At 44.2% G+C, this 26,505-nt stretch overlaps 1 protein-coding gene across 1 annotated transcript in view; it reads right to left on the bottom strand.

Moving 5' to 3' along the window:
* Window positions 1–17,329: 17,329 nt before the first annotated feature.
* SUSD1 (sushi domain containing 1) overlaps window positions 17,330–26,505 on the bottom strand; it is a 74,504-nt gene continuing 65,328 nt past the window's right edge. The window contains exons 16-17 of the mRNA XM_054986958.1: window positions 23,788–23,881; window positions 17,330–18,494 (exon numbers count right to left, since the gene is read on the bottom strand). Of these exons, the coding sequence (XP_054842933.1) occupies window positions 18,365–18,494; window positions 23,788–23,881 (224 nt within the window). The 3' untranslated portion in view covers window positions 17,330–18,364. The remainder of the gene's footprint in view (window positions 18,495–23,787; window positions 23,882–26,505) is intronic.

Here is a 26,505-nt window from a genome sequence, read left to right on the forward strand (position 1 = left end):
GATGGGTAACCACTAAGGAAGACTCTGCAAAGGAAAGCAATGGCAAATCACCTTTGCTTCTTGCTTGCCTTTAGAGCTCCTTGCTGGGTCTCCATGAGTTGCTTTTAACTTGACGGCACATACATACATAAGAGATAAATGATTCGTAGCCTCCACCCCCCCAGGATTTTAAGTGTAATGACCAAGCAACTCAGCTGAAATTGCTAAACTGGGATAGCACAAGTTTCTCTTGGAATTACAGTTTCTTCTCCCTCCAGTTGCACAAACTGGTGAGTGGTGCCCGGCAATTGGGAACACCATGCACAAACGTTCAAATGCTCCCATTACATACACAAGTCTCTGACCAAAGCAGCTTGTCCAGAACATACAAGGCCACTTCTGGGTTGAAACTGGAGATGGGCAGGAACCGAAATATGAACCAAAATTAAGCATGAACCAGGCTGGTTCGTGGTTCGCGAACCATGGTTCGTCAGATCCCATTTCTGATGAACCACCATGAACTTTTAGGCTGGTTCGTTTGGTTAGTTTTTTAGTTCGTCACTGCAGACATCCTGGTGCCAATCAATCAGTTTCCCAGGCAGCAGGGGATGGACTTCCTGCAGACCTTCTGCTGACCCAGAAGTGATTATTTTCTGACCTGGGTGTGATGTTTTCACGAACCAAATGAACCAGTTCGCGAACCAGGGGCAGGTTCATGAAAGTTTGTGGTTCGTGAAATTTGACGAACCATGAACCACATGGTTTGGGTTTTTTCCGGTTCATGCCCATCTCTAGTTGAATCCAAATAAGGAGAGACCACCTCACCCAAATATGTATAAATCAGTTTGAATATTCCTTTTCATCAATTACCAGCAAAGCAAAAAAAACCCCAGCTGTTTGTTGGATTGGTGGCATTTTCTGTTCATTAGGGCAAGAAAAATGCCAACATGTCAAATATTGCTTAGCTCTTCTTGTTCTTACATGAAAATGATGTAACATAACAGTAAACACTGTATCACACTTATTCCTAAATGACTGCTTAAAGGAAAATATTTTATCTCAGTTTCTCCAGAATATGGCCTAGTAAATTAGACAGCAGCCTTAAAAACACCTAGGAGTAAGCTCCATTGAATAAAGAGGGACTTATTTAAAATTAAACTGGTACAGGATTACTCTGTTAGTGTCCTTTGTTAGGGCTGTGATATGCACACACACACACACCTCTCTACGTGGTAAGATTGCCAGCTCAGTGCTGGTAACTGATAGACAACTAGGGTGGCAGAGACCTAGTGGTCTCTGCCACCCTAGTGGCATGATGTCACTTCCAGCTGTGTAATTGGAAGTGATGTTACTGCATTGTGCAGTAAGGTTTCCCCAAAACTCTATGGTAAAAACTATAAAGTTTGGGGAAATTTCTAAAGTATCATGCAACACAGCAACATCATTGGCAGATTTCTAGCTGGAAGTGATGTCATATAATGCCATTTCCCCCTGCCACTTGAGCACCACCAGGGGCATGGGGAGCACCAATGGGTGTTCCCCAATTGGCACCAGGAATCTGGCAGTCCTCCTGCACGGCTTGCAACAGGCACAAGGCTTGTGCACAAGAGGGTGACTCAATTATTCCCATTTGTTTTGAAACAAAAATTCCTTCAGATACAACCAAAAGCCTTTCCCTTTTCCCTTTACAAATAACTGGTGTGTATCCAACCCAACCTTTTGCATAGAGAAGGCAAATGGAGCTTTCCTGAAGTTCCTCTCCATTTTTGTACCCTTGTCTGATCTGGAAGGATTGTTTCTGGAGTTTCAGGATCCATGCAGAAGAACAGCTGCGTGTAGGTTTGTCAGATGGCCTCCCCCAAAAAACAGACAGGGGCTCCGGCACTCACCCAACTTTTCTCCTTCGCACATGTGTACTCCGTCCCGAGTCCAGCATAATGACATTATTTCTGCAAGTGACATCATCACTGGTACCATTTTATTTTGTTATTTTTCTTCCCTTCCTTATTATCTCAGGTTTAAGGTGTTGTTTCTAACCTTTAAAGCCTTTAGCGGGCTGGGACCAGCATACCTGTGGGACCACCTCTCATCACATGTTCCCCGGAGGCTGCTTCATTCAGCAGATAAACACCTACTGGTGGTTCCCGGTCCCAGGGAGGTTTGCCTTGCCTTGACCAGGGCCAGGGCTTTCTCGGCCCTGGCCCCAACTTGGTGGAACTCTCTTTGTCAACGTGGGCCCGTTTGGATTTGTTATCCTTCCGTCGGGCCTGCAAAACAGAGATGTTCCCACCCCCTCACCCCCGCCCCAGCTCTTTTTGACAGGCATCACCACCCTGTCATAGCCAATAAGGCCTCTTGGGTCGTGGTCAATGTTATTGAATGTACATGTAAAGATTTTTCAGATATGTTGGTTACCAAGTAGCCTCAGGGTTGCCAGGTCCCTGTACCCTCCTGGCGGGAAAGGGGAACCTGGCACTTACCTTGTGCTAGTGGTGTGCTCTTTCTCTGGCACCTATGCAACAACGTCGCTCCCAGAAGTGACATTCTTGCATTCTAGTGTAGTATTGTGGTTAGAGTTTCAGAATACGATCTGAGAGACTCAGGTTCAAATCACCACTCTGCTGCGGAAGCTCACTGGGTGACTTTGATCCAGTCAGACAATCTCAGCCTAATCTACCTCCCAGGGTTTTTGTGAGGATAACATGGCTCCCAGACTAGGATCTGGGAGACCCAGGTTCAAATCACCACTCTGCTGTGGAAGCTCACTGGGTGACTTTGATCCAGTCAGACAATCTCAGCCTAATCTACCTCCCAGGGTTTTTGTGAGGATAACATGGATCCCAGACTAGGATCTGGGAGACCCAGGTTCAAATCACTACTCCGCTGTGTAAACTCACTAGGCGACCTTGGACCAGTTACATGTTCTCGGCCTAACTTACCTCACAGGTTTTTGTGAGGATAAAATGGAGGAGAGGAGGCTGACGTATACTGCTTTCAGTCCCCTTTGTAGAGAAATAAATAAATAAACATAACTGGGGGAGGGCAGATAAAAGATGAGTTGGTGGGTGGGTGGGTGAGAGGAAGAGAAGGAAGCAGGGAAAGGTAAGGATCTAGAGGTTGCCAGGGGGAGGAAAAGAGGAAATAGCATGGGGAAAGAGTTCAAGGGGGAAATGAGGTGCCTTGCTAGTTCCTCACAGTGCAACTGGGCCAGTTTTTTCAGGGAAGGGCTGCCAGGGGGAGGAAAGGAAGGAACGTTGAAGATAAAGGGGCAGATAAAAGGTTGGCTGGAAAGGACAGAAGTGAGCAGAATTAGGGGAGAAGGGAAAGAGGAACTAGTGGGGAAGGGGGAAATGAAATGCCCCTCACGGGTCCATGCAGATCCCCCCCAGTAAATATCTAAATAAACAGAAGATAGGGCAAGCAGAGGAGGGATACTTAACTGTCCACTCTTTTTCCTTTACATCCCATTGCATTCCTCCCCTCAGCTTGGCTCCTAGACTTGGGAGAAAGTGGTCAGGGGGGGACTGCAAGAGAAAAACAGTGGGCAGGGCAAGAGCCAAGTATCCCTCCCCTCACTTTGCAAATCAACACACTCTTCCCTCCTCCTCATTCTGTAGATTTGGCCGTTTTAGAGATCTATGTCTGCCACCTAATTTGGTCCCTTTATGAAGACGTTTAAAAGTTTTATCCTTAGAGACTCTGCATCAGTACTGTTCACATCGTGGCAGGTCTTTCAAATGAGCGGGTGTACGTTTCTTGGAATGAGGGAAGAACTACAAGTGACAAAAGGCACAGATTGGACACTTGTCAGCTTCCCTCAAGTTTTGATGGGAAATGTAGGCATCCTGGTCTCGCAGCTTGGCTCTCTGACTGCTGTCCAATGGACTTTTCAACTGTCACTTCTCCAACATTCTGCCAAGCTGCCTACATTTCCCGCCAAAACTTGAGGGAAGCTGACAAGTGTCCAACCTGTGCCTTTTGTCACTTGTAGTTCCGCTCTGAGTTTTATCCGTCCGAATTATGGAATGCCAAAAACTGCTCAGAGGGGCAGGGACAACTGCATGTCACAGGCCAGTTCCTTCAGTGGTGTGCTCCTTCCACACCTTGCAATGGGCACCTTTGAAAGGGAAGAGGCATGGCCAAGAAGACGAGGAGGAAGTCTCCTTGCCAGCAGGACAAAACATGTCTCTCTCTCTCTCTCCCCTACGGATCCAGGTCCCAAGAGCTCTTTCCTCCGGTGCTGAACATGCGACCACAAAGCACTGGGGCAGCCATTTGTTTCCAAGCAGGTTGCAGATGCATCTGGGGCTGCCTGATATTCTCCACTGTGCTTTAACCACAAATCCTTTATTGTGACTCAGACAACACTTTGCTGACTCACAGCCGCATAAATTACTGCTGCCCTCCTCAATTAACAAAAGATGTCATTAAGCAGGAGACTGAAGGTGCCACCTGGGAGCAGTGATTACAAAAGAAAAATGATGTCCTATACATGTTAAGAGTGATCAATCTAATTCTCAGCTCCACGAGGAAAAAAAACCTCCTTTTCTCTTATAGAAAAACTCAATTTGGAAATATAGTACCATTCTTTGAACAAGTAATGTCCTATATACATGGATCCTAAGGGCCAATCATCACATTACAAAGCCCTTCTCATCGCTGGGCAGGGCTTTTTTTCAGGGGGAACGCAGTGGAACGGAGTTCCGGAACCTCTTGAAAATGGTCACATGGCTGGTGGCCCCACCCCCTGATCTCCAGACCGGCGGCGCGGAGGGCAATCTACACTCCCCTCTGTCTGGAGATCAGGGGGCGGGGCCACCAGCCATGTGACCATTTTCTCCAAGGGCAACCCACTGAGTTCCACCACCTCTTTTCCCAGAAAAAAAGCCCTGTCGCTAGGAGACAGCCCTTTTCTGCTTGTAGTTGCAGTACTTGGGGAGAAGCAGCTTCAGCCTTCCCTCTCCCATCCCATTTTTGTATCTTCAGATTGTTGCTTGGAGCCACTGTTGGCTGTTGCAAAACCTGCATGTAATCACATAAAGAACATGTGTGTGGGCGGCACAAATCTCCCATCACACATCTGAGACAAAGTCCTTGTATTGTTCCCCAACAAACACAAAGTATTTTAACATGAAGATTGCTTAAAACAATATGGTAAGATCAACCAACCAGGAACAAAACGAGTCTACTGATTCCCCTTCCAAACCAGACCCCGCATTAGTTCAAGTGTCCCCTTAAGTGATTTTTTTGTGGGTGTGCAAAAGAAGCCGCAGTGGGAAGGATCACGGATTTCTTCTGCAAACTCACTCAGGTCATGATTGGCTGTATCAAATGCAACACCTGGAAGTGTACAAAGACATTATCAGAAACATAGAGTTGGAAGGAGCTCCAAGGGTCATCCAGTCCAACTCCCTGCACAGTGCAGGAAATTCACTGCTACGCCTTCCTCCCCCGTTGACCCCCCCTGCTTTATGCCCAGAGGAAGGCAAAAAACCCCTCCTGGATCCCTGGCCAATTTGGCCTGGAGGAAAATCCTTTCCTGAGCCCAAAGTGGCAATTGGCATTACCTTGGGCCATGAGAGCCTAGCAATGGCTTATCTCTTCCTGCCCTCCCTCTCATGATCCGCCTATGTACTATTAAGTAGTGTAGCCCTTTTTTACTCTTCCCCTTTTTATTTTTCAATTTGATGATTTAATGGTTTTGGTTAAAGATTGAGATTGGAAAGAATTTCAGGAGTGAAGATTGAAAGGTCACATATTTTCCCGTTGTGTTTTTATTGTGAATTTTTTTAAAAAAAACTTAAAATAGCTTTTAAAAAAATGTATCTTCCAACAATGAACAAGATAAAGATACTGAATCCTAAGCAGAGTTACTCCAGTCTAATTAGTGCAAGTACGAATACCTTCTTGAGACACAGCATTGTTCTTATCTGTCTAAAGTCCTTGTTGTTCGAAAGGCCCTATCGTCCAGTATCTCCCAATGAAAGGCATAACAACTGTGGCTTACTTCCAATGCTGGTCAAATTGCTTCAAGATCTGGCCAGCAAATGAAGAGGGCAAGGCTGAACGGCACAGCTAATGCCCCCAACTGTCGAAAAGACCTGTACATTACTGCGCTGATAATCAGAAAAAGCTTTAGAGATAAGATTGGTGGAATGTTATCATTTCATTCCCCCCACCCCATGTAAACACTAAAACTATCATAATTCATTTGGTACTAGTTTGAAAAACACAAGGCCAATTTCTTAGCTACAGATGCATCACCTTCTCTCTATTGATTTTAATAGTGTGACCAGAGCTCCACTTCTGTACTGTATCTTACAATTCTCAAGAAAGAGACAGCAAGAACTCTTATCAGAACTCACAAAATTGTATTCCAGGACCCAGGATAAGTGAACAGTGTGAGCCCTTCTCAGATGGTATGTTTGGAAATATCAAAATGTGCCTATTGCTGCACTATATCCATTTGGTGTAGTGTGTACTGGAGCACAATATATATGTAGTGCCCGTTTCCAACGAAATAGCAACTGCACATATCGGGGGATTGCACCTAACACATGCTCCCACTACACATGGTTGTAGGTTCTCATTACGTGTAATTATAAAGTTAAAATGTCTTTATTAATTTGGACCAGCAACATCTTCTTTCTATATTTATTAGGACATACAATAAGAAATATTATCTTACTGTAAATATCCTAAAACTACTGCATTATAATTATCCCTTTTAAAAATGATTGCATTGAAACGTTTCTATGAAAACTTTACGATGCAAAGAAATAAGTATCTGGCATGTTGCCAGACAGATGTTGCACATATATGTGTGTGTTCCATAAATCAATATGCTCAGCATATTGGGTTGGACCAGTACAAAATTTCTGTTCACGCTAAAGTCAAACCCATTTGCGTTTCTGCTTGCACAAGATCTCATGCAACAAATTTCCATGCACTATAATATACAGGGAAGAAAATGCTGTGGGTGGATCAAGATCTTGCTAAGTGTAGGTTAGCTGGAGTTGGCAAACCACCCAGTTTGCCCTGGCAACTCTTTACATCCCTGATTTCTGGTCAGTTGGCACACCACAACAGGAATCAGGGAGTAATTGGAACATGTTTCATCTTGTTCTCTCATCATTCACAGAGCACAACATTCCCATACACTCTAAGTAATATTCTTCTATGCTCAGAAGCTCATGATGTACCTTTCTTTCCGTTATGCTTCCTAGATAAGACAAAAGTCTGATCGCAGCATATTTTGCTTTGTTGGCCGAGAATGGAATGTGTAACTTGTAACGGTTGCTATAGCCATATTTGGGCATCCGGGACTTCCTGAATACGAGCTAATAACACTCTCGCCTCCATCTTTGGAGGAACAGACTTTGCATCCAGACCCTGTCTCGTGTTGTTACTACACTAAGCGCTATTGCTTGTACACTGCTGGATCCAAGCCATTATCTTAGCTCTGAAGTTTTTGGCAGAACCAGTCTGAGCACACAAATTTGAATGGTAATAGCAAAGCAGTTCTTATTGCAAAATAATGAACTTTCGGATCATTTGGGAGAAAGAAATGGATTGGAAGGACCAACCTCTTCCTTCATTTCATCTTAGTAAGAAGTCTGTACATTACTGGAGTGCTGATGCTGTTAATGAATTTCTAAGGTATTATTTCTTATTTCTTATAAGCTGAAACAATATCTGGAGGTGGGAGGAAGAAATGGGAGGTGGGAGGAAAACTGTGGCAGTTTGAGAACTACTGAAGTATAATAAAAGTATAAAAGAGAGGGGTGACTTTACCGGGGGAGGAAGAGAAATGTGAATTTATAAGCAGTTAGATTAATTGATCGAGATATATATAGACATGTAAAGATTAAGTGATAGAATATTGATAGAGAATAATTAATGATAAGGTTTAAACATGAGGATTGAGTAACTAACAATATTTTCTTTCTTTGATAAGATTTATATGCACCAAACTGAATGCATAGAAGAGTTAAATTGATTGATTATGTGATAAGTTAGATAGAATTACCATAAAAAGATGAAATGAGTAATATATAGAGAATAAATCAAATTGTTTGATTTAAATGTGGGAAATTTTTATGGTTTACGATGTATAGGTTTATGATATATAGAAATATTCAAAACTGGAAAATGGGATAAATTGGTTATCTAAAGACGTACGGTTTGGGTGTATAATAAGTAAAGGAGTTAAAGATGTACTGCTTAATATAATGGAGAATGTATATTTGTTTTAGACAGATGAATTTTATAGAAGTAAGGGAAAAGGGACAGAGGGTGGGAAAGCTGTTGGAAGTCAACAAAAGGGGGGGAAAGGGAGGGGGTTAGAAACGAAAAATTAGGGGAAAATTGAATGTAATGTAAAAATAATAATGCTCTAACCCAATAAAAAATTTTTCAAAAAAAAAAAAAAAAATTTGAATGGTAATAGCAAAGCAGTTCTTATTGCAAAATAATGAACTTTCGGATCATTTGGGAGAAAGAAATGGATTGGAAGGACCAACCTCTTCCTTCATTTCATCTTAGTAAGAAGTCTGTACATTACTGGAGTGCTGATGCTGTTAATGAATTTCTAAGGTATTATTTCTTGACACATTTCTTCCATTATTGGCATATATCAAACTTTGATACAAAATAAAGTATTGATGACAAATACTTTATTTGCTACTTATCAGAGCCAACATAAAATAGCTACAGTAAATATCCAGTGTTCCCAAAGCTACTTATGGTTTGTCAAGTACATGGTCCTGCCCCTGAGATGTGGTTTTATTGTCTGGAATAGCCGATTTCCCCCCCTGCCCTATGCCACGTCACAAACTGCTTTTGAAACTCCCCTTGATTTCAAATGTGCCATGGGGCTGCTGCTGCATGGGAAATAGTTGTGAGGAACATTGTCCAGCCAATGAATGAAAGCCCAGGTATGGGATTATGCGGTAATCACTAAACTCCCTAATTTCATAAGGATTAGGAAAAAAGCAGACAACGAACACACACACTTTAGAGAAAATGACCAGCTTTTATTTATAGGAGAAATCATAAAGTATGTGCCAAATTATTTTCTTTTACTACTGGTTGCTTTGATATTGTATTTGATTCGCTACTTGATATTCAGCCCAATCCCAACTATTCAAAGGGATAAATTCACTATATAGATGAACCATTTTTTCCAGCAGCAGCAATAGTAGCATGTTGCCAGTATGTTGCATCTTTGGTAAGACATCATTTGCTACACAGAGGTGAGGATGTACAAGTACATGCTTCGTAGCTGCCTGTGTTCTCCAAGACAAAGGCTCAAGACATCATCCTAGATCAACTTTGTTGATCCTGTGGTCACTTTTGGAATTTTGAGAACAGGTAGTAGGCGCCAACCCAAAATGGCTGTCATGGGGCTAGAACCAATGAAAAGCTGGGACGTTCAAAGCGGAGGCGTTCCTATGATGGAGACCACTGCATCTGTATGGGTGCTCCCTGCAGACCCAAAGATGATGCCTCGTTCACTCTTTGGAAGCACCTCCTGTCCCAGTGAGGAATGCTGTATACAGGCAGACCGAAGCCTCGTTGCTAGTGTAGAATTATATATTTTTACTATGTTTGTTGATAAGCTTCCTTTTGCCCATTTACATTCATGTTGCTTTACAAGAAAAAACATCAATATTGTTCAAATGCATCAATATTGTTCAAATGCATTCCCCATGCAAGGACCTAACAATAAATTACAGGGAATACACAGTTGCTAAATTCAATGACAAAACCTTGCATGTCTTTCTTAAGCATTAAACATTATCAGGAAAATCCATGTCCCTCCTGTGTTCCCTTGATAACCATTAAATTGAATGAAACTTGACATTTCATCCTTGAACTAAAGAGTGCCTTTCCCTTGCTCATAGATCAAGAGGAGTTAGCTGTGTTAGTCTGTAGAAGCAAAATAGTAGAGTCCAGTTGCACCTTTAAGACTAACCAACTTTATTGTAGCATAAGCTTTCAAGAGCCACAGCTCTCTTTGTCAGATGCAACTGACAAAGAGAGCTGTGGCTCTCAAAAACTTATTCCCACGTGTCTGGGAATGCTATCCTTCCCCCAGCAACCTTGTGTGTGTTAATGGAGCCCTCCACTTTTCCTTTTCAGCCCTAAGCATGTGTTCATTTCTGATCTTTTTTTAAAAAAATCAGCCATTATATTGATATAGAAACCGCAGAGGCAAAATGCAAATGCAATCCTAATGCTGTAACATATACAAGCACCAGCAAAAGAAACATTTACAAATAAATACAAAAAATTCGGTGTATTTAAAGTGCCCAAAGGCTTGGAGGAGCCCAGTTTGGGCTTATGCCCCATCATTGTGATCCACCTGTTTACGAGGAAGCTTTCAAGTGTTCATCACCCATCTTCCACGGCACTTCATTTTTTGTCCTGTGGCAGGAGATTGCTGTTTCCTTCTGTTTTTCTCCTGGTTTCTTCATCATCCCCACCATACCCATAGACCGGATGTTGTTTATAATTTCTGTTTTCAACTTCCACCTGGGAGTCTGCATTCTTCAAAGAAAGAAACCTACATACTGAAGAGGACTCGTTGTTGCAGTACTTCCCTAAGGGACTTCGGTCGTTGTATGACTTTTATCTCACCTTTGTATTTCTTTGTAATTTAGGCGCAAGAATTTTGTCATTTATTATAGATCTAAATTATTGATAAGAATTAGTTTTCATATTGAGCCTTTGGGCACTTTAAATACACAGTATTAATTTATTTGTAGCCATTATATTGATATAAGCACGCACAAAAAAAAATAAAGGGAGGAGTTCTGTGGTGCCACCAATGACAACAGCAACCTCCCTTGGAAATTCTGATTATTCAAAGCACAGGCAGAAGAAAATAAACCGACTCCCCATTGTAAAAATGCAGAGGGGGGGGAAGACGTGTGAAAGAACCATGCCCAAACCAATTCCAGGGCTCGGGGATGGACTGCCAAGAAAATCAGGAGTTAAGTCAAGGGTGCAGAAGAGTCCATCTCTATAACTTCTAGCTTTTGGAGCGAAGTGCCAAACACCAAGGAAACATCGTTTCATTCCAAATCAGCAAGCTTGCTTCCCTAAACAGCCATTCCTTTACATCACCAGCACAGCTTTTCTGTCTGTGCTACACTTTATGGCTAATAATCACGTTGTTTCTGGCTTACATTTCTTATAGCAACCCGCAGTCTGGGCTCCCTTTGCCTGCACCGGAATATTCATCTGACCGAATGACCCATTGAGATAAAGAGGAGCCTAAAAAGCAACACGAGTTCCCCTCTGCTGCACAGAAAAGATATTTCAACCCCTTAGCCATAAAATCATTGCATACGGCTGAAATGACACACTGCTACTACAGAAACTGGGAAGTGTCCCACAAAAAAATAAAATGTAGATGGGTCATGCTTTGGTTATATAAGGAAAGCTGAGCTAAATAACAAACTGGAAAATTATTTTAAAAGATGCCTCTTCCTCCTCCTCTGCTTACTCAGCTAAGCAAATGTAGTTCTTAGTAACACGCAGCCTGCCTAGTGGGCTTTTCACAGCATAGCGGTTCTTGACTTTGTCAAATCCATGTATAAATGGTGGTTGTGGGTTTTCCGGGCTGTATTGCCGTGGTCTTGGCATTGTAGTTCCTGACGTTTCGCCAGCAGCTGTGACTGGCATCTTCAGAGGTGTAGCACCAAAAGACAGAGATCTCTCAGTGTCACAGTGTGGAAAAGATGTTGGCAGGTCATTTGTATCTACTCAGGAGGGGTGGGGTTGAGCTGAGTCATCCTGTAATGGTTCTCGTGTCCCTGCAGCGTAGGAGAAAGGTTAAAGAACAGAGTAGATGTGCTTTCATGTTCCGAAGTGTTTCCAATCTCCGGGTCTGTTGGAATGTTTCCTCCCCGTAGAGGTGTTCGATGTATTGTCGAAGGCTTTCACGGCCGGAGAACGATGGTGGTTGTGGGTTTTCCGGTTCTTTAACCTTTCTCCTACGCTGCAGGGACACAAGAACCATTACAGGATGACTCAGCTCAACCCCACCCCTCCTGAGTAGATACAAATGGCCTGCCAACATCTTTTCCACACTGTGACACTGAGAGATCTCTGTCTTTTGGTGCTACACCTCTGAAGATTCCAGCCACAGCTGCTGGTGAAACGTCAGGAACTACAATGCCAAGACCACGGCAATACAGCCCGGAAAACCCACAACAACCATCGTTCTCCGGCCGTGAAAGCCTTCGACAATACACCATGTATAAATGTTTGTGTATATAAAGTACTTCCTGATTTCCACCCAAGCTGTCCTTTGCATAGTGGATTCTTGCTCCTGTGGACTAAAAGCAAGAGTGAGTTGGTATGGAATCCTATAACAATGGCCAGAATAACAGGAAACTCGACCTAATAAGAAAGAATGGCTGATGAAAGTGAGGGAAACACGCATGATAAAATGCTTTATAACATATGAAATATGTACAGTACAGTTGCCTTGATGAATTTTTGCTATACTGTGTGTCTGCTGGTGCCACCGGGGCGTCAGAGCCTGGGGGAAGCAAACCCCCCAGGCCAGCTCCCCCCTAAGCCATTGTTGGGGGAGGGGCCTCAGGCCTGGGAAGGAGGAGGGGGTTTACAGCACACTCTCCCCCTCGGCTAGCGTTGGCTGGTCAGTTCTCTCCCTTTCTCTCTTTGCGCTCTTTAGCCTCCACCACTCACTTCTCATCAGCCCAACTCCGCAACTGGCCTTTTATAGGGGCTGCCTTGGCCAAACCCTGTCCTGATCCCTCCAGGCTCTGCCCTTGCACCTCCCATTCCTCCCTCCGGGCCTGCCCTGCACAACCAGGCGTCGCCTAGCCCGTCCAATTCCTGCCCACGTTGCTCCCTGGCCCAATGGGGCCTCTGCCCCAGGGCCAGGCAGGCTGGCCCCTTCCAGGTCTTCCGCTTTCAGGCCTGCACGCTGAGACCCGTGTGCTCCAACCCTCTCCGGGTGATGGTGGGCGGAGGCCTGCCAACGTTCCCTGCGCCAGGACTGAGCCCGTTGCTCTGTGTCCCCGGGACAGCCAGCTGCAGCCACCTCTGGGATGGCGCTGTGTGTTCCAGGGGCCCGGCCCACCAGACTGCTCCCAGGGCGTCACTCCTCTTGCCCCGCCTCCTTGCAGCACGCCGCCTGGACAGCCTTCCTGCGCCACCACAGGGCTGGGTGCGGCGGCCAGCCTTTGCTCCAGGATGCCCGGGTTACCATGGCTCAACTTGCCTGTTGCCCCTGGGGCCCTGGGGGACCCTGCTGCCATGTCCTCCTTCTCCTTCTGAGTCCAGGGAAATGGGTGGAGTGAGGAGCAGACTCGAGAGCCCCGGACACTCCCCACCTCAGTGTCGACTGTGGCCGGGATGGGTTGGTCTCAAATATTCTGGACATGAAGTCCGCGGAGATGTGGTCCTTCCCCGCCTGATACTTGATAACAAACCTAAAGGGGAGAAGGGAGAGATACCACCATAAGATACGGGGGTTTCTATCCTTCATGCGGTGGAGCCACTGGAGGGGTGCATGATCGGTGACTATTGCTGCTTCTTTCGTGGCATAAGGCGGGGGTCAAGTTGGGGTGCTTTGTCCTCCAGTGTGTTGCTGGTTTAAAGGGAACTCGCTGTCAGGGAGCACCAGGGGGTCATCAGCCAGCCAGCAAGTTTTGGGCTCCTGGGGATACCATCGTTTCAAAAGGTTCATGTCAAGGCTATTCCAATCTTTCGTGGGGCCCGCATTGGACCTCGTAGGTTAGGGGCCCAAGCGCCCATCTCACCTCAAAGTGACCGATCCATGGGGTCTTCCCCACAGCCGGAACATGCAGTCCGATGAACCAGGACTTTCTCTCCAAGCTGGAAGGTCCGAACTCGAGTCCCCTGATCATAAGTAGCTTTTTGCTTCTCTTGTGCCGCCCTCAACCTCTGGCGGGCTTCCTTATGTGTCCGCTCCAAGCGGTCTCTGAGCTGCTGGACGTATTCCCCCACGGGGACTGTGGGGTCCTCTGAACAAGTCACCAATTGATTGCTAACGAGGTCCAACAGACCACGGGGGTTCCGTCCATACACCAGCTCAAATGGACTAAACCTTGTGGAGGCATGTGGGGTTTCCCGCAATGCAAAGAGAAGGGGGTTGATATAAAGATCCCACCAGTTGGGGTGGTCGTGGGCTAGCTTCTGGAGTGCCTCTTTCAGGGTCTGGTTGAAGCGCTCCACCAAGCCGTCAGTCTGAGGACAATAGGCCGATGTAAAGGTTTGTTTGATTCCTAGCAACTGACACACTTGCCGCATGAGGGTAGCTCAGAAAGGGGTGCCTCGGTCTGTCAAGATATCTATTGGGAGACCTACCAGGGTGAAGTACTGGAGCTATTCCAGCAGTCTGCACTGTGTGAAGGAGTATCGCTTTGGGGAATCGGGTAGCATAATCCATTACCACTTTCTGCATTCTTCATTTTTTATGAAATTAATACTTGTATGTGACTTGTGTTGTTTATTGCTTATAAATCAAATAAAAAATAAAAGGAGCGAAAACTAATTCCAACGCAATTTCTTGTAATACAAGAGAGTTTTGATTTCAGATTTCACTGCTCTTGAGCCATAAATGTTGAATAATGATCTAGGCACTTTGAACTAATGCAGGACATTGTGTGCCTTAATTTAACATTCTTGTACTTGTTAAAGTAGCTTTGAGTTGTCTGGAAGTAGCCCCACCCCAAGCTTCTAGACTGAAACACAGACATTGAAATTAACTTTGGAACTTGACCATAACCTCTTCCATAACCACTTCACCCCTGTCCCACACCAAACCAGAGAATCAACACTACATCTGAAATTGAGAATTTAAGGTTGGATTCAAAGAATGAATTTTCACATCAGATGTTGACTTTTGCTATTTAGAAAAGAGCAAGAGGCCAGTAGCACTTATAAGACTAACAAAACTTGTGGTAGGGTATGAGTTTTCGTGAGCCACAGCTCCCTTCTTCGAATATCTTCAGGTATCTGAAGAAGTGAGCTGTGGCTCATGAAAGCTCATACCCTACCAAAAATTTTGTTAGTCTTATAAGTGCTACAGGACTCTTGCTCTTTTCTACTGCTACAGACAAACAAGGCTACCAATCTTGATCTTTGCTATTCTGACATTCAAAATCTTTTTCACCTCATACCCCACCCCTCCACAATTTTATGGAGAACTTAACATGTGGCTTAGGGTATTTATGAGAGCCAAGGCCTAGGGCCTTACACCTTGCACCTCCACAGCTACAGGCAAGCCACTCCTACTGACCTTGAAGTGACACAAGTGGGTGCTGTCTTTTAAGTGGCCATGTCAGGAAGAGCAGCCCAGGCCAGCCCAATGGAGGCACGTAACTGGGAGATTCGATCAGAACAGGGCTGGGGCTTTATGAGCTCTGCCTCTGACTTTCTGGAAGGATCCAGTTCCACCATGCCTAGCCTATTTGACAACATGCCTAACTACAACCATGCTATTTGCCTCTCAGCCTGCTGTTTCAATCAAGCTTTCTATCCAGTGAATTTGGTTTGGTTGGATTCAGTTCTGGCTGACCCAAACCCAACGGGTCGGATCCAGTGCAGCATTTCCATGGGTGCAAGGACTTCCACCCACGACACATGACTTTCAAGGCACCCCTCTCCACAGCCAAAATCCTGCTCCTGGTAGTCCACTTAACTCAGAGCAGGATTTTGAAGAACATTTCAGGATGTTGTGGGGAGGGAGCTGTTAAACTCCTGCTCCATGGGTAGAGGTGCTTGTGCCAGCACAAATGCTGCACTGGATCCCACCCCAAGTTTTCAAGATGTGATTAATCGGAGTACTAAGTCAGAGTATGTGACATGGGCTGATTCCACACTCGCTGGATAATGCACTTCCAATCCTCTTTAGACATTATCTGGAACTGAATTTTTTGTGTATGAAACAAAAATTCCACTTCCAAACGATTGCTAAAGTGCATTGAAAGTGCATTATCCAACATGTGCGGAATCAGCCCATGGTTTCCATGGAACCTTCACTGTGAGAAGGCGAAAAATGCCATACTTCGGTGAGTGGACTTGTTTGAGGGAATCCATCTTCAACAGAGGTGGTTAACAAACACTTAAGCTGATCCACGCAGAAATTAACACACATTCTGAAGCACAGCTGAAAGCCCACGGAGCCTTCTTAGCATCTGCAAATATCTTAAGAAAAGAAGATAAAAAAATCATGTTGAAAATGAGAATGACCTTGCTGGAAAAGGGGCAGGATATTCTGTTCTGGATAAGCAAAGCTTCAACAAGCAGCTCTGGTTTTGAAGCTGGCTCGAGGACATGGCTTTTGTATCAAGGGCAGATTTTCAAAAGGAATGCGCTTGAGGTTCTCCATAAGAGACGTTCCTTCTTCAATGAATGTTGGGAAAAGACATTTTGATAGCCAGAAGCTAAGAACAAGATTTCTCTCATGTCACTTTCAATTCCAGTCTGGCTTTTACAATAAGGTTATATTTTAGTATGCCAAAAATAACCCTTCTGGGACAAGTAATAATAAAAAAGTACAGCAAAACTCCAGGCAATTATAGATGGAGGATTTCTTGGGTTATTGCACCAGCAATTTTACACAGGGATCGTGCTGTGTAAATCCAAATAATACAGCACAGGGATCGTGCTGTGTAAATCCAAATAATACAGCAAGGGACTTACTGAGTCAGTGGAGGAGAATCCATTTGGATGACAAAGATGCAAAACATCATGCTACTTTTGAAGCAGTGCCCTCCTGACACTTTCAGTATAACAGTAAATTTATAGCCTAGAAAATGTCAGATGCAGCCTCACGGAGCCGTCTCAGAGTTACCCCTTCACTGGCTACAATGAACTTAGAATGGTGTAAACTCTGCTGACCGTTAGCTCCAAGCAGCTTACCAAAGGCCATCTACATAAATAGACAAGTTGTTTCTTAGATCTTTGTATGCCATTAAAGGTGATTGATTGATTGATTGATTGATTGATTGATTGATTGATTGATTGATTGATTGATTGATTGACAAGTTGTTTACAGTCATGTTGGCACAAAAACTAAAATCCATATAGCCAAGAACATAATCCATGCAGTATCTTTTACCCAATGACCCATTATTTTCATATGTAGTCTGCCTCTCCCACTGAGATGGAAGGCAGATTAAGAAAAACTTTCACTTACAGTGCAATCCTAAACAGAGTTACTCCAGTCTCAGCCCACTGATTTCATTGGGCTGAGCCTGGAGTAACTGCATAGGATTGCACTGTTAGTAACCTGGTATAAAATATGATAACATTCATCTATCATTAAAGCAGATTGCAAGATATGATAACATCTGAATTTATTCTAAAAAGATTCCTATTAAGACAAAATGCAACTGGGCTGGGATTGTAGAACAGGAGAAAAATAAACTTGAACACACAACGGTGTAGAAGCTTTTGAGTTTCCCAGATCTCTTCATCAGGCCAGATGTTGCACTGCCTTATGTATCATGGGGTTGGCCCCAATAAAATGTATTCCTTGGATTGCATTCTTGGCATCTACATAAATGCTCAGGTATCATTACTGTAAAATAATTCTCTGTAAGCCAGGAAGGCTATTCACGCTGACTGGCCTGAGGGCTACAAGGTCATGACTTTGCTCTGCGTTCTGAAGTGAAACACAAGGGTCAAGGGGTAATCCATCCCCTTGCTTACTCTGGCATTGGGATCATGTGCTGGTTCGGGCCAACGTTCTTTCTGAGCAATAAAATACGGGGTATTGATGGGTACAAGTAGGGCATCAGTGCCCATCAAAAGCAGTTGAGGGGCTGTCTGAATATCCCTATGGCTGAAACATAGGAACATAGTGCTGAAACAGCAACGTAGAACACAGGGGAACGAGACACGGGACGTTTGGAGCAGCAGAAAAGCAGAACGGAGCCTGCTTGTTCCGAATAGCAGGCTCGCCCAAGCTTCTTCAGCACATCGCTCTGCTATCTGATACCGCCTCCTATGATCAAAAAGGAAGTTCCTTGTCACCTGACAGCTGGCTTTGTTGTTTGGAAAGCTCCTTTAGAAGGGCACAGCCGAGAGGAAGCTGTGATGGAAAGAGGCCACACTCTAATAAACACTGTAGTCGCTGCAACAGTCTCTGAGATGGGCTGTTAAAAAAAAGTGCAGAACGTTCACCCAGGGCAGTTTAGGAACGCAGGAAAAAGAAATGAGGAATTAAAAACATATCCAGTGCTAAGCGGACATTCCATGGATGGATTTGCTTGCTCGGTATCCCACCCAGGATACTTGGATGCCTGTACAGTTTCAGGCTTCCTCCCCCCATGTCTTCTTTCATTGTCTCCCAAATGACTGGCAGATGTACACATCAAACACGCGAGAATGTCTGAGTCATTTGAGAAGGGATTGTATTAGTCTGCTTGGTGGTAGATAAAAGTTGAACCTCGTCGTACAATGTCCTTTTAGCCAGGGCAGCCTGTGATGCGTGTACCGCCACACTGTATACAGAAGAGGCAAAGAACAGGTTAGGAGAAGGTAGAGAGGAGAGGAAAAAAATCCACTTACAGCTAAAATATTCTAACAGCTGAAGGATAAGGCCTGCCCCGAAAGCTATCACTGAGGTGGATCCGACTCTGCAGTCCTTCCAACAGAACAGTATTTTTGTTCGCTGAAAAGGGGTAGTGGTTATCTCTGCTGATTCCTTCCTTCCACTGAAGACCCCCACTTTGCCCCCGGTGCTGTTCCTCAAGATCTACTGACCTTGGCTGATCCCGCACACGTTGGATAATGCACTTTCAATGCACTTTATCAATCGTTTGAGGTGGATTTTTTGTTCCGCACACAAAAAAATCCGTTCCAAATGATCTATAAAGATTGGAAGTGCATTATCCAACGTGTGCGGAATCACTCCTTGTCTCCCTAGACAAACATTTTGGGAGGCTCAGGAGACTGCAGCAGGATAAACTCCACCGGAGAACTGCTGTCAGGAGCTCTTGCTCAGTGACAGGTTTGAAAAAGCAACACATCAAAGAAAATATCATTGCATGCAAAAAATCCTTGCAAGTGGTTCACACAAACAATACAAGCACTCACTGATCTTGCTAAGGTCAGAATTAAATGAGAAAAGCACAAATTCTATTTAAATATCATCCCATGGAAAAAAGAAAAAAAACAGTGGATTCTCAAGGATTCAGCATAGATCTATAAACTTACAAAACTGTGTCATAATTCTAAACAGCAGATACATTGTGTGTGTCTCTCTCTCTACATGAGATGCTGGGGCGCTTATCCGTCAAGTGTCAGGAGACACAATCTTAGCCGGGAAGCATAGTTTTGAAAGACAGAGCCGGCAGAGATCACTCTGGAGGGGATGGATTTTCTCACAACCCTCTGCCACTTCTGGTATGCTGGACTGTCTCCCCTACCGGAGCTTTTACCCCTTGCTGCTTAAAACTCTGAAGTAACCGAGCCTTGGCAGGGCAAAAGTTCCAGAAGGGGAGACTCCAGAGGTGGCAGAGGGCTGTGAGAGAATCCGTTCCTTCTGGAGCCATCTACACCGACTCTGTGATTTAAAACTATGCTTCCTGGCTAACATTGCGTCTCCCGATACATGAAGAACATGTGTCAAAAGTATTGTGTAGAGAGACTTGGAGTATACATACAAGCAAAAGAATGAGATGGTCCTGAATAGGCATAGCAGAAGATATTGCTTTAGGCTGCAGGTGGGTGAACTACATTTTTGAGTGCTCCCCTAAGTACGAAAGCTCCCTGCAAGAAGGAAGTAGGAACAGAAAACAGTACAGCAGGGAGAGGGCCAGGCCAGAACCTGTCCCCCTGTTGTACCTTTTTGGAGGGAATTTTTGACATGGGGATGCATTCAAAAATGATATTCTTTACCACAGTCCCAAGTAGCACAGTTAAGAATTCTATCATTTTTTTCTGTGTGTTTTGATGAGGCTTAAGTTATAAGTCATCAAGTGATAAACACTGAGTGAGGGGCATGCATGTATATCCCTTAATTGTTACGATGGTCCTTAAACTGTGGGTTGGGACCCAAAAATGGGTCGGAATGCTCTCACAACTGCAGGTGGGTCACAAGCACAGAATGGGAGAGAAGGAAGAGAGTGAACTGGGAGGACTTCAAGCAGGTTGATAGCAAATTGGCATTTGCTTCTCCATACTGTGAACAATGGGCCAGAAATACAGCCTGCTGCTCAGCAACTCTACGTAAACACTAGACATGAAAAAAATATATAAACAGGTACATTGTTAACTATTTCTCCATTTTATGTTAGGAAAAGGTAATGTAGCATGAAGTTACTGGGCAAGTGGGGGCCACAAAGAGAAGTAGGTTTTGAAGTGGGTCCCATTTCAAAAAGCTTGAGACCCACTGAGAACCAGTTTGGTGTAGTTGAGAACTAGTTTGGTGTAGTGGGTAAGAGCAGCAGGACTCTAATCTGGAGAACTGGGTTTGATTCCCCACTCCTCCACTTGAAGCCAGCTGGGTGACCTTGGGCTAGTCACAGCTCTCTCAGAGCTCTCTCAGCCCCACCCACCTCATAGAGTGGTTGTCATGAAGATAATAATAACACTTTGTAAACCACTCTGAGTGGCTGTTAAGTTGTCCTGAAGGGCGACATATAAATCGAATGTTGTTGTTGTTATTATTATTATACTAATAGATCTTACTAGATTCAATGGATTGTGGATGGCCAATCTGTGGCATGGAAGTCCCCAGTGGCACAGGCAGTGTGAGGCTGTGGCATGCTTCCATGGGAGAAAGTTCCAGCTCAGGGACAGAATCAAGAGCTGCCTCCTACTCCTGAACTGTGTTGTTCCTGCTCTCCACCTCAGCAGACCAGAAACAAACCCCACAAAATCACAATGTCCCGTAGTGGCACCCTAGATCTGAGTTTTGGCACCCTTGCCGGCAAGAATGCCCACGAACGGAGCAGAGAATGAACACAGGGACTGAGTCATTCAGTGTTTCCACATTTTCTAATGTGTGATTTGGATGTTTTCATTCTGCTGAAAGATCGTGCAAATTAAAATGAAGTTCTCGAGAGAAAGAAGAACCTGGCGCATCCAGGGCACCTTTTAGGAGAGCCAACATGGTGTATGGGTTACAGAGACCAAGACTCAAACCCTGCTTAGCCTTGATGTGTACAGGGTGACCTTGTGATAGTCACTGGCTGCAATCCTAAGAACACTTTCTTGGGAGTAAGCCCCACTAAATGGGGAATTACTTCTGAGTAGAACCGCTTAGAATTGCTCTCACTATCAATTTGCCTAATATGCACTATAGGGTTGTCGCAAAGATAAAACAGAAGAGAAGACACGCACGTTTCTTGGAGGAAAGACACGATAAAAATATGATAGCACGTTTACAGTATATATTTGGGGCCAACCAACTAACCGGAACCAGAACTCCTTGGCATACTGTCCATTTAAAAGTAGAGAGTTTATTGCTAACAGGATTCAGGCAGGGAAATCAAAGGTGCAAAGTTTTCCCTCTCCCTCTATTGGTCCCCAAATACTCCCTTCATACTCAAGGCATCACTCCCTCATCTTCTGTACCACATAAAATCTCATTCTGTCTTGAACCACAGTTAAGTTCATTCATCAAAGAGTCTTATGGTACCTCAAAGCAAGCCGTGACAACTTTTCATCCCTTTTAGAATCCACCCCAAAAATTTAGGAGCCAGCCTTATTTTTCAGCCTTCAGTGTTTTATATTTTAATGGGTATACTTCCCAATTATTGGTACCACAAAACCTAATCCTAACTCTTCCTAACAAGACTACCCTTGCCTTTTTAAAAAGCTATTATAAAAGTGTTGTAGTATATAAATAAATAGGGAGTAAACTTGGTTGTCATTACAACAAAAAGCTAACCACTGTTACTCATCTAAATGAGCTTTGTACTTCTGAGATTCACCAAGAGGCACCTGCAATAAATGGCTAGCAGAAACACTGGGCACCACAATGAAATTTCTAGGCACCATGGCACCCTGGCACCTGTGATTTCCAGAGTGTCTTGGATTTGTTGAGCCCTCCTTTAAAGTCTGGCATAAGCTTTGGTGGATTAGAAGCAACTTCACTGGAAATCAAGTATGTATCATAAAATGGGCTTTGGCCTTCCAAATTTAATTTATTTAGGAAATGTTTATCCAATCTTTCTGCTAAGAAGCTTTCAAGGAAATAACAGTATATGCCTCAATAAATGGATTAGTCTTTAAGAAACCACAAAGCTCTTCATTGTTGTGGATGCAATAGACTGACTTGGTTATCCTTCTGGAATTTGTCAGGGATATTGTTAACTAAACAACTTCTGTTTTAAAAGAAAAACAAACACAATCCTTAAAAATGTATTAATCCGAGCAAAAACCCACAGAGGTTTTAAATCGTGTGACATTTATTTTGTGTCTGACTAGGAGGAAACTGGTGTTGCTTTTCTGGCCAATTAACCTTAAAAGCACAAAGCCACTTTCGGGAATTCCGCTTCCGAATCTGGATCATGAGACTCTAATTAAAATATTTTTCAAAAATAACAAAGAATCCTCTTTCTTCCCAGCTCTGTCTCACACTGTGCTATTTCAAATACCAAATGACCAGCTTAAATTGATAAGCTGTCTGTAATTCTTAAGCACAGTGAATACATTTGCCTCTCAAATAAGATGCACAGAAGAGAATGGAAGGAGCCGCTATTTTCATATTTCTTTGTTGGAAACATAAATTTGTAACAGGAGCCATTTCCACATGGCTTACCTTCCCTTGGAACGACCCGGAACATCGCGCAAAAAACATGGAAGATCACGTTTTCTCGCCCGAGATTTGCGCGATGTCGCGCAAATCTCGCGCAAGAAAACGTGATCTTCCGCAGTTTTTGTGCGATGTTCTGGGTCATTCCGAGGAAAGGTGAGCCGTGTGGAAACGGCCATGGGTAGGGGATTTTACATACTTGTGCATGTACTAACAGAGTTATGTAAAGACATATTTAAGCTTTCAGACAGATTTTAAACATGCCCGTCCATGAAACTAAAAGACTCTTTTTTTTCTTCCACACTTCTCAAACAACAGTTTCAGTAAAGGTGAAAAAACACGTAATTTGGGGGGAGTGTTGCTGCTATTGTTCTGTCATGAAGCAAGCTCTGAAAACAATTGTTCCAGAGATTTTCAGCATGGTCAACTTGAATCCCCGGTGATGGGTGCCTACTGGACAGCATCAATAACTTCACCAACACATCTCCTCACCTCCACATGGCCAATTGCCAGCATCACTTTATAAAATGTTTACGGTGATTTTTACTAAGATGAAGGATGACATTTAATGTACCTTTACTATTTTAATTTTCAAAAAAAGAGAGTTATCGTGCTTGACAAGGGTTGGACCAGACATGGGCCGTTTCCACACGGCTCCCCGCTGCTCGTAACAACCCGGAAGATCGCACAAAAAACGCGGAAGATCGTGTTTTCTGACGTTGCACAAATCTCGCGGGAGAAAACGCGATCTTCTGCGTTTTTTTCGCGATATTCCGGGTTGTTACGAGCAGCGGGGAGCCACGTGGAAACGGCCATGCTTTTCACTGAGCCGACATTTAACTTGATGGTATACCAATCTGCAACCGAAACTGCAAGCTGGGCTCAAGCTGTAGGTGAAGCACTCGCTGTGCCTGCCCTCTGATTTCTACAGCTGCCTTTCCCCAAATATACCGTATTGTTCAGTCTTTTGTAAAAACCCAACTCTAGCAGAAAGATGAAAATCTCTGGAATTAACGCTGAGCATTACCTACCGTGCTGTGAAGAGCGATAGTAACAAGATGGAGCAGAGAGCGGCAACTGACCCGAATAAAATAACAGTCATATGCTGTGGCACGGATGATACATCTGAGAGAAAAAAAAAACTTGAATAACTCAAGTGGACAGTTTCCAAATGATTCTACTCAGTCTTGTGATTCATTGTCTGGAGACAAGTGAAATTAAAATACTGTGGCAAAACTCAAAATGCGGATTTACCGCTTCATCAGACAGCAATGGAACTGATCGGGCAACGAACAGCCAGTGACCCAATGAAGAAATTATATTAACAATCGGCCGGAGCTGCCGCCACCGCCGCCGCCTCCTGCTACAGCCTTGCATGACCCTAAAAAGCAACTCCTGGGGGCACAATGCCACGTTAATTTTCCCTGGGTGTGTACAATCAGACAAGGGGCTATGGCTCAGTGGCAGAACATCTGTGTGGCATGCATCTCCACCAAGCAGTAAGCAATGTGAAAGACCTCTGCCTGAGACCCGGGAGAGCAGCTGCCAGTTTGAGTAGACAATACTGGACTGGATGGACCAAGAGTCTGGTTCAGTATAAAGCAGCTTCATGTGTGCGTTGCAAGTTCCCTGCTGGGAAGTTAATTCCCAAGCATGCATGAGCCCACTTTGGATCCGTGCACAGGAAGAGGGGGCTGCTGCTTCCCCCACCTGAAATGGCCCCACAAGGTTGCTAATTGCCCTGTTGGAGAAATATAGGCAAACCCAATATACTCCATTATTACAAATAACGAATATACGTGCACTTAGGAAATATGTTTGCTGCTTTAATGAGTAGATATGTCCTTAAGTGCAAGGAGAGTTGCAATTAACTCACCTCACTCTGTAAAATATTCAACCAGCTGAAGAACCTGAAAACTCTCCATGGTCGGGGGGACTTGAATGAGGAAGAGGTGACCTCAATGTAAGAAGAGCTTGGCTGGATCAGACCAGGGGTTCCAACTAATCTAGCATTCTTACTGACACAGTGGCCAACTAGTTATCCTGAGGCCTTCCTCAGATGTTGCCTCCTGGCGCTGGTATTCAGAAGTGTATAGGTTCCCTTTAGTCACCATGGCTAGTAGCCAATGAAAGACTATTCTCTATGAATCTGCCTAATCCCCTTTTAAAACTGTCTATACCTGCGGCCAGCACTACATCTTCTGGAAGTGAATTCTACATTTTAATCCAAGAGTAACAAGCTCTATACTAGGTTTGCTCTAGAAAATAGTCCTAGCACTCTCTCCAGACTATTTGTTCGTGGATGGCGAGTGGTCCAATGGGCTGGCAGGGGTCAAGGGGAATACATTAGTAAGCAAATAGTCCTGCCTTGCAACAGAGATCTGGATGAGCTGGACAGCTGGTATTGCCTAACTCCATAATGCAGATTAGAGAAACAAACTAGTAATAAAACACAGAGACTGAAATCTGAACAAATGGCTAATCAGGACAAAATTACAATATACTTCTGGACAAATACATGCAAATCTCTCTTGAAGCAAAAGATGGTTCAATTTATTTTTTAAAAATAACCATCTGCATGAAAACCAGAGTTTTAAAATTGGCACTGTGCCCCCGGGTTTGTAAGTGAAGTCGAGCCTGCTAACGGTGCCTATTTGCAGTAACAGAGGATGAAAGCTGATAAAGAGAAAAGACGCCTGAAAATTCAGTTTTCCTTGCATGCCCCAAAAGCAGAACTGCAAGATGCAGGGCAAGCAGACATGGCATACTGTTCTTTCCACTGCATCTGCCTCTAGGAAGGGTTTGTTTTGCCAGGAAGCAATGCCTGCATGCCATATTAACGGGGCAAATGCTAAATTACAAGCATCATACTTGCCCAAAACTATTTCGGTCCTGTATTTCCAGGAAAAAGTGGGGGAACAACCAGCAATCAATCAGTGTGTTTTTTGCATAGTGTTCCGAGGTTATCTGGAAGCAAAGTGCCTGGTGGCCAAACTACACTTATGGGATTAGGTGTTCTTGCTCTCCACCTCCGGTACCTTTTCAAGCGCTGAAACAGCCACTATTTGCTCCACTGGGGAAATGTAACATGTACAAATACCAGTTCCCTGGGGCAATTTCAAGTAGAGGAAATGGTGAAAGGGGGAAGCATCTTTTTGATGCTTCCAATATAAATTGGGCTCATGTTTGTCTGAGGAGGACAGAATTCCCTGATCATGGCCTGAATCCACCCACATTAAGAAAATTTAAAGGCACTTAAATTTTCGTGTGTGTGTATGTGTGTGTGTGCGCGTGCGCACGCGCGCACGCGTGCGCTAATAGTAGCTTGGCCATGGTCTGTGGATGCTTACATCTGGAGACTGGAGCCATGAGCAGACAAGACAGATCTTCCTACACACTTGAAAAATGCCCCAGATTTGCAGAAAAATCCAAATTAAAAAAAAAAAAAACCACTGGGGTTGTAAAAAAACCTAAATGATTAAAGGAGCTCTTTAACAAGATGCCCTCAGCGGCTGTTGCTAGGCAACCAAATAACAGTTAGGTCAGTATTCCAGGCTTAGTTTTCATCAGGAAAAGGCAGGGGGAGGGGGCAGGCCCTTTCCAGGGCTCTTTTAGCCTTTGAGGGAGGACTCAGCGGGACCAGGCGTAGAAACAACCACCACATGACTTGATACCATATAACTTGCATGACTCACTCACTCAATAGCAGCCCCCCTAAAACCAATGTAGTGTAGTGGTTCGAGTTTCAG

Source organism: Eublepharis macularius, chromosome 8 (assembly GCF_028583425.1).
Source record: "Eublepharis macularius isolate TG4126 chromosome 8, MPM_Emac_v1.0, whole genome shotgun sequence".
Taxonomy (NCBI): Eukaryota; Metazoa; Chordata; class Lepidosauria; order Squamata; family Eublepharidae; genus Eublepharis; species Eublepharis macularius.